Consider the following 14,296-nt stretch of genomic DNA (forward strand, 5'->3'; position numbering starts at 1 on the left):
CAAAGGACCTCTACTCCTGCGTTCTTATGTTCTTATGTTCTAAGTTCCTGTAGGGTGGGTCTTCTATTAAAAGAAGTTGAGTAATGCAGAGTGGAATCATCGGCGTAGGAATGGATAGGACAGCTCGTTTTGGAAAGAAGATCATCAATGAACAACAGAAAGAGAGTGGGAGATAGGACAGAACCCTGTGGGACACCACTGTTAATAGGTTTAAGGGAAGAACAGTGACCGTCTACCACAGCAGAAATAGAACGGTCAGAAAGGAAACTGGAGATAAAGGTACAGAGAGAAGGATAGAAACCGTAGGAGGGTAGTTTGGAAAGCAAAGATTTGTGCCAGACCCTATCAAAAGCTTTTGATATGTTCAGCGCAACAGCAAAGGTTTCACCGAAACGGCTAAGAGAGGATGACCAAGAGTCAGTTAAGAAGGCTAGTAGATCACCAGTAGAACGCCCCTTGCGGAACCCATACTGGCGATCAGATAGAAGGTCAGAAGTGGAAAGGTGCTTTTGAATCTTCCGGTTGAGGATTGATTCAAAAGCTTTAGATAGACAAGAAAGTAAAGCTATAGGACGGTAGTTTGAGGGATTGGAACGGTCACCCTTCTTAGGCACAGGCTGTACAAAGGCATACTTCCAGCAGGAAGGAAAGGTAGATGTTGACAGGCAGAGGCGAAAGAGTTTGACCAGGCAGGATGACAACACGGAGGCACAGTTTTTAAGGACAATAGGAGGCACTCCATCAGGTCCATAAGCCTTCTGAGGATTGCGGCCAGAGAGGGCATAGAAAACATCATTTTGAAGAATCTTTATAACAGGCATAAAGGAGTCAGAAGGGGGATGAGTAGGGGGAATATGCCCAGAATCGTCCAGAGTGGAGTTTTTAGAAAAAGTTTGAGAGAAGAGTTCAGCCTTAGAGATAGATGAGACGGCAGTGTTGCCGTCAGGACTGAGGAGTGGAGGGAAAGATGAAGATGTGAAGTTGGAGGATTTTTTTTTGGCTATATGCCAGAAGTCACGGGAAGAGTTAGAGAAAGTAAGGTTTTGGCATTTTCTATTAATGAAAGAGTTTTTGGTTAGTCGGAGAATAGATTTGGCACGATTCCGGGCAGAAATGTAATGTTCATAATAAGCATTAGTTTGAAGGCACTGATACCTTTTGTGAGCTGCCTCTCTATCATTGACAGCACGAGAACAAGCGTGATTAAACCAAGGCTTTTTAGCGTGAGGAGTAGAGAAAGAACGAGGAATGTATACCTCCATTCCAGAGACAATCACCTCTGTGATGCGCTGAGCACACACAGAGGGGTCTCTATCCTGGAAGCAATAATCATTCCACGGGAAATCGGAAAAGTACATCCTCAGGTCGTCCCACCGAGCTGAAGCAAAATGCCAGAAGCATCGCCTCTTCGGTGGGTCCAGAGGGTGTACAGGAGCGATAGGACAGGGTGCAGAAATAAGATTGTGATCGGAGGAGCCCAGCGGAGAGAACAGTTTGACAGAATAAGCAGAAGGGTTTGAGGTAAGGAAGAGGTCTAGAATGTTGGGCCGGTCTCCAAGACGGTCGGGAATACGTGTAGGGTGCTGGACCAACTGCTCTAGGTCGTTGAGGATAGCAAAGTTGTAGGCTTGTTCACCAGGATGGTCAGTGAAAGAGGATGAAAGCCAAAGCTGGTGGTGAACATTGAAATTTCCTAGGATGGAGATTTCAGCGAAGGGAGAGTGGGTCAAGATGTGCTCCACTTTAAAGTTCAAATAGTCAAAGAATTTTACATAGTTAGTAGAGTTAGGTGAGAGATAAACAGCACAGATGTATTTAGTAATAGAATGACAATGAAGTCTTAACCAGATGGTAGAAAATTCAGAAGAGTCAAGGTTGTGGGCACGAGAGCAAGTGATGTCGTTGCGCACGTAGGCGCAACATCCAGCTTTGGATTGAAATTTAGGATAGAGATAGTAGGAGGGAATAGAATAGAGATTGCTGTCAGTAGCCTCAGAAACCTGTGTTTCGGTAAGGAAGAGAAGGTGAGGTTTAGAGGAGGAGAGATGATGTTCCACAGAATGAAAATTAGAACGAAGAACGCGAATGTTGCAGAAATTGAGAAGAAAGAGGTTCGAGGAGTTATCAAGACACCTCTCGGGTCGGCAGCCAGAAGGGGAGTCCTCCCTGGGGGAATTTGTGGTCCCCCCCCCCAGGCGGGAACTCCGAGGCTTGATGTAGATGCGCCATTTTGAAGTTTGAATTTTGGGAAAAGGTGTATATGTTGTGTGAATGTAGTGTGGTGTGGATAGAGAGAGGATCTGTCTTTAGAGAGCATGCTGAACTACTCTCCGGTGCTGGTGAGACAATAGGGAAACGGTTAGTGAGGACATGGGAAGGGTCTTTGGAGGGCTTCAGCTCCCTTCTCACCTCCCACATATACCTCACCGGGAGTGGCTTGCGCCCGTTCGGTAGGTGTCTTCCTACCTACTCCAGACTATGATTATACATCAGTTAAAGTATATCTGAATGAAATGAGGTCTTATCTACATGGGTTAAAGGCTCATGATGTTGACCTCCCAGAAGGAGCAGCAGGACATTCCATTAATCAGTCATTTTTAACACGCTACCTGTGGCTTTAAAAAGAGTTCAGCGGTGGCTGAACTGGTAGCGTACTGGGCCCACATTCACCGCGTGATGGACGACGCGGGTTCGAATCCCCACGCTACCACCTCGGATTTTTCAGTCACCGCCGAGTGGCTTAAAACTACCCACATGCTGTCCTGAAGACCACCCATCAACCCGGACTCTGGAGGAAGCCGTCCAAGCGAATCAAGAACGAGTACCGGGGGACAGCATGAGCCAATGCAAGATGGCGCCACTATAAACACTCGCCTGCGCCAGAACGGGCTGGGCCGACCATCAGGCCCCACCTGGAAGAAGCCTTCGGCCGACAATCAGGCCCCACCGGGAAGATGCCTACTGGCGCAATAAGCAACGCAAAAATAAAATAAAAAAATAAATAAAAAACATAACTGACATATTTTCTAATTATAATGAAGCAATAAAGATCTTAAACAATACTGCACTGGTTAAGAAAAAGACCTTTGACAAAACCTTCAATAAGCCTTCAAATAAATACACATCATCAGTAAGTTCGTTTAGTAAAAACAAGATGATAAAGAAAATAAGAGTACAATGCAAAATTTTAAATCATTCAATAAGGATAAAATATCAACTTGCAAGTTGTGTGATACTACAGGGCATTCTCTGGGTAAATGCTCTAAGTTCCAAAGCTATGAAGATAAAGTAGAAAGACTCAAGAAAGACTTATGTATAATGTGCGCCGGTTGAGGACATAACGAATATGTTTGTTACGGCAAACAAAATAAGTTGATGTTTGCATGTCAGCTGTGCAAAAAGAGAGAGAACATAACTCCTTTGTGCCCAACGCTAAATAATTCAGACTTCAAACCAAAGACCAGTATAAATTTGTGTCTTGCTCAGAGAAGCCTTGGTCCATCTAAATTGCTTCCTAATGTGACATGGATTTGAAAAAAAATGTAGAGAAAAATAGGAAAGTAAGATGTTTAATAGACACAGGTAGCCAAAGTTCTTATTAATAAAGTCCTTGCAAAAGAGTAATGAAGAGATTCTAAGCCTTCAAACTAAGACAATGATCACCCTAGATATGGATCTTCTAAAATCATACTTTATCCCTTTAGAACATATTTTGGAGGATAGCGAAGTTGATAATGGACTAGAACATCTCTTTAGTTTAGAATCTATGGGTATAAAGAAGGACGACCGAGAATTGGTGTCCTTTGATAAAGACCAAATTGATAAATTTAAAGAAGGTATAATTTTCAAAGATGGATACTATAATGTAGAATTGCCTTGGTATTCAGATAAAATAAATTCAGTCCCTTCCAATCAATTTGTTGCTCTACAGGCATGAGACCGGACAGTGGATTACCTAAGAAGAAAAGAGCTCATCAATAAATACCAAGAGGTGTTTGATAAACAGTTAGAGGATGGAATAATAGAAGAAATCAAAGTGAAATCTTCTGATCATGATAAATATATTTGGATACATCATAGGCCTGTCTTAAGATGGAAGAACAGGTAACAACTAAAATAAGACCTGTCTTTAATTGTTCTTTGAAAATCAACAAAGAATTACCTTCTTTTAATGAGGCAGCTTACACCGGGATAGACTTAATGGGTTCTATCTTAAAATTGTTTTTTTTACTTTAGAACAAATAAAACTGTGTTACATAAAGCAAGCATTCCTGATGGTTAAATTAAACAATGAAGCTGACCAAAATAGGTTTTCTTCTGGAAAAGAGGAGATAAGTTAGTAACTTATCGTTATAAAAGTATAGTTTTTGGCAATACTTCATTTCCTTTTTTTTAAACTGTCATGAAACATCATGAAGAGACTTTTCCTGAAGATAAATGTAAGCAAATACTAACAAACAATTTTTATGTGAACAATTTACTGATAACTGGCAATGATCTAACTGAAATGAAAAATATGTATCAACTAGCGTTTGAAAGAATGCGCCAAGGAGGATTCATTTTGAGGTCTTGGAACTTTAATTCAACTGAATAAAGAACCACTGATGGTAGACTAGTAGAGCATACTTGTGAAGAGGACAAAGTACTCGGATACAGATACAATGTAAAAAAGGATACAATGAGTCTTGCCCCTTGTAAAATAGACTCAGAGGCAGATACTAAACGGAAAATTCTGTCTCAGACTTCCAAAGTATGTGTTCTATTAAATATAGTACTTTCTGTAACCATAAGGGGTAGAATCCTGATGAGAAAAATATGGAAACTAGATGTTGGTTGGGATGAAAAACTACCCAAATAAATAAGTGATGAAATTAAAAGTTCAAGCAGAGACTTACAAATGCCTTTTTTTTTTTACATCTTTGCCTATGGCGCCTGTAGGCTTGTTTCGGAGGGGCCTGATGGTATGGTCCAGCCCGTTGTGGCGCAGGCAAGTGTTTATAGTGGCGCTATCTTGCATTAGTTCATGCTGCCCCCCCGGAGCTCATCTTTAATCCTAGAATCTAGAGTCCGGGTTGATGGGTGGTCTTCTGGACAGCATGTGGGTAGTCTTAGGCCACTCGGCGGTAGTCTTAGGCCACTCGGCTGTCAGAACTTTCCTTCCCGAGACAAGCACTCGATGAGCAAAATTCTTATGGACTGCATATCTTTTGTGATAGCTCAGTAGAGTCCTATGGCTTTGTAGCATATGCTCTGAGTGAAAATAATAAGGCCTCATTCCTATAAATCTAAAATAGCTCCTCTAAATAAAAGAAATGAGCACAGTATACCTACTTTAGAATTGATGGGTGTAATATTAGCCTTTAAATGTTTACCAGTAATATTGGAAGCCTACAATAATATTCAACTTCAATTTATAAACATCAATGTTGATGCCCAGGTTGTCTTAAATTGGCTAATTACAAGGGAACCTAAAGTGAAATCCAAATTCGTCAGAAATAGTCTTGGAGGTAGAAAGCCTGGAGTGAAATATTTAAACAATCGAAACTCCCAGTGGTATATCATTATGTGAAAACAGGAAAATCATGCTGATATGATTACCAGGGGTTTATCTTACAGCAAATACCTAAGTAAACTGAAATTCTGTCTTGAAGGTCCAGATTGGATGACTAATGAATTTGAGAAGTGCCTCAAATCCCTTTATTTACTTAAGTATTTTTCCTGATCATAAACATCAGATAATTACTGCCTTTACATTCCAAATAATAAAGTAAATACAGGTATACTTAATATAAATAGGACAGAGCCTTGCGGTACACCACTGTTGATAGGTTTATGGGAAGAACTGTGGCCGTCTACCACAACAGAGATAGAGCGGCCGGAAAGGAAACAAGAGATGAAAGTACAGAGAGAGGGATAGAATCCGTAGGAGGATAGTTTGGAAAACAAAGATTTGTGCCAGACCCTGTCAAAAGCTTTTGAGATGTCTAAAACAACAGGAAAAGTTTCACCGAAACGGCTAAGAGAGAATGACCAAGAGTCAGTTAGGATATTAGGAATGGCCGGGATAATACCTTATCAGGGGTTATTTGCCCCTGCCCACAGCTAGTACTCGGCCTTATCCCTGATCTGAAATGGTTGATGTAGGGCATTCAACCTTTCCCTTAAAACTACACTTACGCTAAAACAAAACAATTAGAATGAATGAAGGAAAGCTGCAGTCACGACACCAACCAGATAATGTTAAGGGGTATATCCATGTGGTAGGCTTAGTGGGAGTTTGTTGCCTGTGACAAGTGTAGAGCAAATCCTCCGTGATCTCTACATCCTGATAGCGGGAGGGTTCCCTAGCCTTTCTTTTTGTTAGGAGTAGCTGAGATGGTAGACTAGAAGCAACGCCCATGTCATGAGGGATTTGCACATGAGAAATTGTTCTCTTCGGGATAAATATATATTTCTCAATAAACCGCTTGGGATTCAGAACCGGGCCACTGAGACGCAAGGCGGATCATCAAGCCAAAGAGATAGTCAAGGACTCGAAACCATCGGGAGCCTTATATCCGCCAGTTTACCCGCCCTTGGAACCAGGAATAGGGTAAACCTTTAAAGGGTTCTGCGTGTGGACCCTGAACATCATGAGCCTTTCAAAGGGTCGATTGATTGATTGATTGGGGTATGCGGTCATGACTCTAAAATTTAGAGTCCACGGGAGGGTAGCTTTGATGGACAGCATGACACAAGCAAGGATGGCGCCTTTATAAAATACACGTAATAAAATAAAATTCATGTAATCCAATCGTCGCTATCGATCAAAAGTAAAAATGTCAAGCAAGCTTTATATTGCCTAATGCGATATTGAGATGGGGAACATGCACATGGCACGTAGTATAGTCTCTGACAGGGCAAGCCGAAAGAAATAACTGTCTGACTAAAGCCTCAGACTCGGAAGTAGTTTCACGTGCTACCTCGTATATTCTTCAGTTCCAGCCAATAACAACATTCATGGGATCTCTCGAGAACAACTGAAGCCGTGAAGACTGAAGCCACAAATAGCAAGGGATGACGGTGAATAAAATCTCTCTCTCTCTCTCTCTCTCTCTCTCTCTCTCTCTCTCTCTCTCTCTCTCTCTCTCTCTCTCTCTCTCACTAGCAGATGATTAATGGAGTTGCCTCACTAGTTAGTCCCTCAGAGTTCAGGGGTTCTTGGCCCAGTGCTGTTCATAATTTACACCAATGATGTTGATAATATAATGAACGACATGAAAAGTGGTAATTCGGTCCTCGCTGATCAAAATAGGCAAAGACGTCAAAAAGATTTGGATAAAATTTCAGCTTGGTGTGGAGATGGGAGACGTCCTTTAATATGAATAGGTGCCAGGTTCTTCACATACGTAAACAGAAAACTGTCACTCTCTTAAGATAAATTTATATGAAATAGGTAGCCTACTATTTAAAGTATCATATGATCTTAATAAAAGCTTATTATCAAATATACATTTTAATAATATAAATACTTAAAAATACACTTTTACCTGAAAAGGAAACAATAAATTAATAATTGATCACAACGCCCTTAATCATTCAAAAAACGTGAAAACACATTGACCCAAAAATAAATATTTAATCGATTTAATCAATAATTAATCAAGCAGCAGCATCTCTCCAAATTTATCTGGATTGAAATGCCGATATAGTGAACTGGTTCATTAACTAACCAGCTGATATGACTTATGATGTCAATTTGCCAACAGCCTTGCCAGATCGTTTTAGCGTTGGCTCCCGCGGGTCATACCCTCGGCCGCACAACCCCAACACAAAGGTTTCTTTTCCTCTCGTATGTTGGCAACAGGTAACATGTCTTACTACATTATAATAGTTAAAAAATAGTTGTAAACATTATGAAGCACATAAAAATATACGTTCTAACCAAAGTTTAATTATGTAACTCTACAGCACACTCCTGGTGCTGTATAATGCACATTAACCTTGGAATTTCTATGGGTATGTTACCGCTAGTTATTGATATTATTGACATTGTATCTTCCATATGGTCAATGTTGGAGCTTATCAGTATCACTATGGTACGGGGTATATCACAAATTAGAAAGAAAATTATCTCGTCCCTGTAACTACTAATACCATTATGTAACCACGTAAATTTGATTTTAGAATTTGAATTCAGCTCACCTGATGGGAATGACGAGTCTTTTTTCTGGTAAAATAGGTTGTGCATGGTAAACTTCCTGAGAATATAAGTTGAAAGTCTCTTGAGTCACTCTTGTGTAGCTACTGATAAAATCCGTCTGGGTCCCTCCTAAGATCAGGAAAAGATAATGATATTCTTCGAGCTGTTCTCTCTTGCAACTGATTTCATGTATTGCCATATAGTTCCTTTTAAGTTTTGTATGGACAATGTCCAGCAACATGATTACCTCATCAGATGGTGAGCTTGACATCTTGGATGAACAACTGACATATATACATGCGTCCTTGTCCCTCGCCGTGAGGGTCGGAGCCAGTTACTTTCGTCCTTTTTGGCCACCTTCCAGCGAAATTAACCAGCGCAGGTCGGCGCCGGTAACCGGCGCACGGGCAACCTGCTTTCTCTGTGTACGCAGATGGCAACAGGCATCGATTCACTTTCATCACGTAGTCGCTGGTTCGACGAGTCATTCCAGCGATACCTAATGATCCCTCAAAGGCACTAGGTACCAAAAGCATCGACAACTTCTCCATGCCACTATTCAGTGTCCATGTCCAGGAGACCTTCAGTCCCAAAGGCTTTACCTCCTAATGCAGCACTTCGAGAGCCAACACCAGGGAGGTGGCTGAGTGGATAGCGTGACGGCGCCCAGTACCACAAGCTGGGATTTTTCAGTCACCGCCGAGTGATCTAAGACTACCCACAAGCTGTGCAAAAGACCACCTATCAACCCAAACTCTAGATTCTACGATCAAAGATGAGCTCTGGGGGACAGCATTAGCAATTGCAAGATGGCACCACTATAAACACTTGCCTGCACCAAAACGGGCTGGGGCCGACCATCAGGCTCTACTATGGAAGCCTACCGGCGCCACAGACGAAAACGTAATAAAAAAGAAAAACAATGTCATATGATAGGACTGGGAGAACAAGTGACAAGCGAATGTTTGTCCACCTGCATAGATATCGTTAATGCCATACAATCTTGACAGAGGCCATAACACCATGGGCTAGGCTAGCCCATCGAGAGGCTTCCTGGTAAGATCCACCACTGTTATGCACTACGTTACAAAAGTATGTGAAACTTTTGGTGACCTCGACATTCCTACTTTATGCATGGACAGACTGAACTGTATCACCCAGCAAGCTTCCAAATTATTAGACCTTGGTTTTGACCCAGGAGACCTTCAGTCCCAGAGGCTTTACCTCCTTATGCAGCACTTCGAGAGCCAACACAAGGACTCCCAACGATTCCTTAATGACGCCAAAAGATGTTCTACAATGACTTTGACCAACAAATTTGGCAACACCCAGTTCATACAAGTGTTGAAAAGTGATGGAGCAATGACGCACCCCTGCCTCACTCCTGAATTAACTCTGACGAAGCCGAAAACGCATCCCCTACAATTCACAGCACTCTCAGTCCCAGAGCAAAGGGGTCATAAGGTCAATGAATCTTGCAGGAATCTCACGGATCCCAATGTCCTACAATACCTCTCGATACATTGAGTCAAAAGACTTCTTGAGATCGACATAGGCTGCGAGTGGCCCTTGTCGAAATTCACGTCGGCGTCCCACGAGGACGCGAAGTGCTTGGATTCGGTTAATTGTCGACTTGCCGGGCGTGAACCAGGTTTGTTCAGGTCTCGGAAACTTTAGCAGATGATATCAAATTCGCATCAGCAGCAGATGGGTGAGCACTTCGCCCGGCACACTGAGCAGTGCAAGACCACGGTAATTGGGGGAGGGGGGCAGCATGTGTGGGGGAGGCTCCACACATACAGCCCTTTTGGACAGAGTAGAGTCTAAGGCTCTTTGTCTCATCAACTCCCCTCCTCTTACTGACCTCCTAAATTCCGCCGCAGTGTTACATCTCTTTCTGTCTTCTACCGATATTTTCATGCTGACTGTTCTTCTGAACTTGCTTACTGCATGCCTTCCTCCCTCCTGCGGCCCCTCTGCACTCGACTTTCTACTCTTGCTCATCCCTATACAGTCCAAACCCCTTATGCAAGAGTTAACAAGCACCTTCATTCTTTTATCCCTTGCGCTGGTAAACTTTGGAACAGAGCCTTCCTTTGTCTGTATTTCCTACTGTCTTTGACTTGAGCTCTTTCAAAAGAGGAGTGTCAAGACACCTCTTCTGAAACTGACCTCCCTTTTAGCATCTTATTCTATTTGCGTTTTTTGAAGCAGCGCCTAACGGGCTTTTTTGATGACATTTTGTCTTGTGCCCTTGAGCTCTCTCCCTTGCTGTAAAAAAAATTAAAAATGTTTCAGTCCTGTCGGCCTCCTTTCCCTTTCCAGATAGGGACAACCAACCCTCTTTTCTAGTCAAGAGGAATGGCACCGGACTGCCACACGACAGACAGCACTGCATGCAACCCACTTTCATCATTCTTTCATCCCTCACGCTGGTAAACTCTGGAACAATCTTCCTTCATCTGTATTTCCTCCTGCCTACGACTTGAACTCTTTCAAGAGGATCACGACATCTCTCCTCCCGAAATTGACCTCTCTTCTGGCCACTCCTCTTAACTCTTTTTATAGGAGCAGTGATTTCCCTGCTTTTCTTTTTGCCCTTGAGCTGCTTCCTTTAAAAAAATTTATATATATATATATATATATATATATATATATATATATATATATATATATATATATATATATATATATATATATATATACATATATATATATATATATATATATATATATATATATATATATATATATATATATATATATATATATATATAATGGTTTCACCCCAGGCTTTCAGCATCTCTGCACTAACATTACAGATCCTACCTACCTTTCCACTCATCAACTTCCTCACACCCTCTCTCAGCTCCGCGAAAGAGCGTGGAGTTTCGTCTATTGGTGGATCAGCAGCCGCCATCTGTAACCCAGCCAGAGGGAGCTGTCCAAAACTACTCGGGCCAACGAGCCAAACAAACACGGTACCCATCCCTATGTGATACTGTACCCATCGGCTGTTCATATAGTACATATCTGATATGTGGATCTTGAGTGGAGCTTTTTTAAGAGCTTAGAAAAAAGGTCTACGGTCGTTTGGATTTAGATAACCCGCGATTTCGTCAGCGAGACCTTTGCTATACCTCTCATTATCCTTTAAAAATATTGAAATCCTTCGTGACAGTTTGTCATAGTTTGTATAGTTTAGAGTCTTCGGTCAACCTGGCGTGCTGCCAGGTACTCTTCTCTATATTCTCCAATGTCTCCCCCGAGGCAAGTACCCTCCTAAACCTTGGACCCTTACCAATGTACTCCTCGGTAGTTTTGAGTTTCACGTATAAAGGTATCCTACAACTTTCCAGGGTCCTTCAGAGGGCCAAGCAATTAAAACAAATTTGAGACTGCCACTGCATACTCCTGAGCACACCCCTAGTCCCTTAGTTTTTTCAAGATGGAACCCCGGGATTTTCTTGGACCTGATGCGTATCCTCAGTTTTGCAAGAAGTCTGTGGTTGGTTACAAAGAACTCTGGAAACTCCATACTCCGAAAAAAAACTACAGCTCCGGAGGATCCTCAAACAAGTGCTAACAAGGATGTGATCGATCCCCTTTTTCACACCGCCAGCATTGCTATACCAAGTATTGCTATACTATACATTGCTATACCAAGTCTAGTATTCTCTGGAACCAGGAACCAGCAATCCTCAGCCTTTTAGATTGGAGCTGCCTTGTATAAGCCAACCAGCCTCTTGCAGACTCCTTACGTTCTTATGTTCTTGTTTTGAAAAGTTCAGAATGAAAGAACTGTTTACATTTTTGGTACCAGTACCATGGGGACCAACACATAACTCGTAACCAGGTCTCTCTGTGCCAGTAGATACATTGAAGTCGCCCAAGACAATGAGTTGGTCTGGTCGACTATAGTGTCGAACTTGACGTAGAACATCGCTTTTTCTTCAAGTTCACACATCTCGCTAAGGTGGTTAATTGCACTTGGATATATGAAATCCAAGGTGTGCTTCAACCTCACCAGCATCATACGCGCAGTAGCTGGAGTAAAACCCCAACAACAGGAGACTGCATTCGGCTAGAATTGTCTATATTTACTACCTTGAGACGGGTACTGGTCTGACCAGTAATATGTGGAACAACCACCAGTGATCTCTCCTTTGCAGGGTCACTTCGTCAAAGGGTGACCACCTATTATGAACCCTAGGGTCTGTGTGATCTGAAAATCCATGTAAAACTCTCTCTCTCTCTCTCTCTCTCTCTCTCTCTCTCTCTCTCTCTCTCTCTCTCTCTCTCTCAACAAGAACACAGAAAACGCTGCACAGAGAATCAACTAACCTGTCCACGCTGTCAGGCACGATAGCGGAGGAAAGTGCGGAGTGTGCGCCAAGGCAACTCCCGGGTAAGCAGGGACGGTGGAGTGCTGTCCACGAAGCACCTCCATTATTGCTGCTCTCCACGTCTACTTCCGTCAGGCCGCCACCGCACTCGAGGTTCATTCGTGCCTGTACAGAGAAACATTTTTTTTTTTCAAGTTATAATGAGACCCAGGTAGAGAAGAAATACAACGGGCTGTTTTTTATGATGTGTCTTTTTATGGTCAAAAAGACAGAGGAAGAGGAAGTAAAAAGCACTGTGTTTCTATGATTAAAGGGATAGAGGAAAGGGAGGACAAGAGATAACGGACTGTTAATTTTTTTTTTACGGAGAACGAGGAAGAAGGGAAGGATAATGAGGATAATACAGGTATACAAATGTTTGAGAGAAATAGTGAAGGAGGAGAAGAAAAGGGAAAAGAAAGGATAACTTACATCTATAAACAGATAGGTAGCTAGACAAATCGATAGATAGACTGGAATACTAATATGTATATGTATATGAGCATAGACTCCGTATCATTGATGGGTGTCGGGAGGGCTTTGCCGCAACAGCTCGCTGGATAGTAGGAGTGGGCAGGTACCGGTACCAGTACCGGTACTAACGGTACCAACTAAACGGTACGGTACCGGTACCAGATTGCTCGGTACCGGTACCAGTTGCTCGGATTTATTTATTGGATTTATTGATAATTCTTCATGTCCGATTTTTTTTTATAGTTTGCTAATAAATATTGTTATTGTTATTAGACTATGATCGAGTACATCCATAATAACTATACATGCTATTTTTTTATCGAAAAAATAAATATTCACTTCATTCAGAGAGAGAGAGAGAGAGAGAGAGAGAGAGAACAAAATGGTGGGAACTTGGGGAGACGGTCAACAGGGCAGTGACTCAGCGTCTACACACAGGGCCCATACCACATGGAGGCGGGCGAGCGCCGAGCGTCACTAAGATCCAAACGGTACCGGTACTAGCGGCAATGCGCAGTGCCGAGTGATCATTAAGCTTCCCGGAACCCAAGTGATCATGAGGCTTCGCGGCACCAGGTACCGATACCAGGTACCGGTACCTGGTATCGCGAAGAATCGATTCCTCGCGGTACCCGGTACCGGTACCTGGTACCGCGAAGCCTCATGATCACTTGGGTTCCGGGAAGCTTAATGATCACTCGGCACTGCGCATTGCCGCTAGTACCGGTACCGTTTGGATCTTAGTGACGCTCGGCGTTCGCCCGCCTCCATGTGGTATGGGCCCTGTGTGTAGACGCTGAGTCACTGCCCCGCTGACCGTCTCCCCAAGTTCCCACCATTTTGTCCTGCTTTCCGTTTCCATCACAGCTCCCGTTTCCATTTTTTATTATTTGATTTATTTATTGGAGTTACTGGATAATTCTTCATGTCCGATTCTTTTTCTTTTTTAGGTTGCTAATAAATATTTTTATTGTTATTAGACTATGATCGAGTACATCCATAATAACTATACATGCTATTTTTTTATCGAAAAAATAAATATTCACTTCATTCAGAGAGAGAGAGAGAGAGAGAGAGAGAGAGAGAGAGAGAGAGAGAGAGAGAGAGAGAGAGATTTACATAGAAAATCAGACCACACAGACCCCATGGTCCAGACTAGGTGGTCTGTCCTTAAACCTAAGTGATTTTACATTAATCAGAAGGCTCCTAAACGTTGCATTTCTACTCTTGTTGATTCTTTACAAGAAATTTATTT

The 14,296-nt window shown here is 42.3% G+C and overlaps 1 protein-coding gene across 2 annotated transcripts in view; it reads right to left on the reverse strand.

Annotated features, from left to right (window-relative positions):
- LOC126998692 (reelin-like) overlaps window positions 1-14,296 on the reverse strand; it is a 438,128-nt gene that overhangs the window by 341,702 nt on the left and 82,130 nt on the right. For both annotated transcript variants that reach the window (XM_050860695.1, XM_050860691.1), the window contains exon 15: window positions 12,527-12,693. In XM_050860695.1, the coding sequence (XP_050716652.1) occupies window positions 12,527-12,693 (167 nt within the window). The remainder of the gene's footprint in view (window positions 1-12,526; window positions 12,694-14,296) is intronic.

Source organism: Eriocheir sinensis, chromosome 2, assembly GCF_024679095.1.
Source record: "Eriocheir sinensis breed Jianghai 21 chromosome 2, ASM2467909v1, whole genome shotgun sequence".
Lineage (NCBI taxonomy): Eukaryota > Metazoa > Arthropoda > Malacostraca > Decapoda > Varunidae > Eriocheir > Eriocheir sinensis.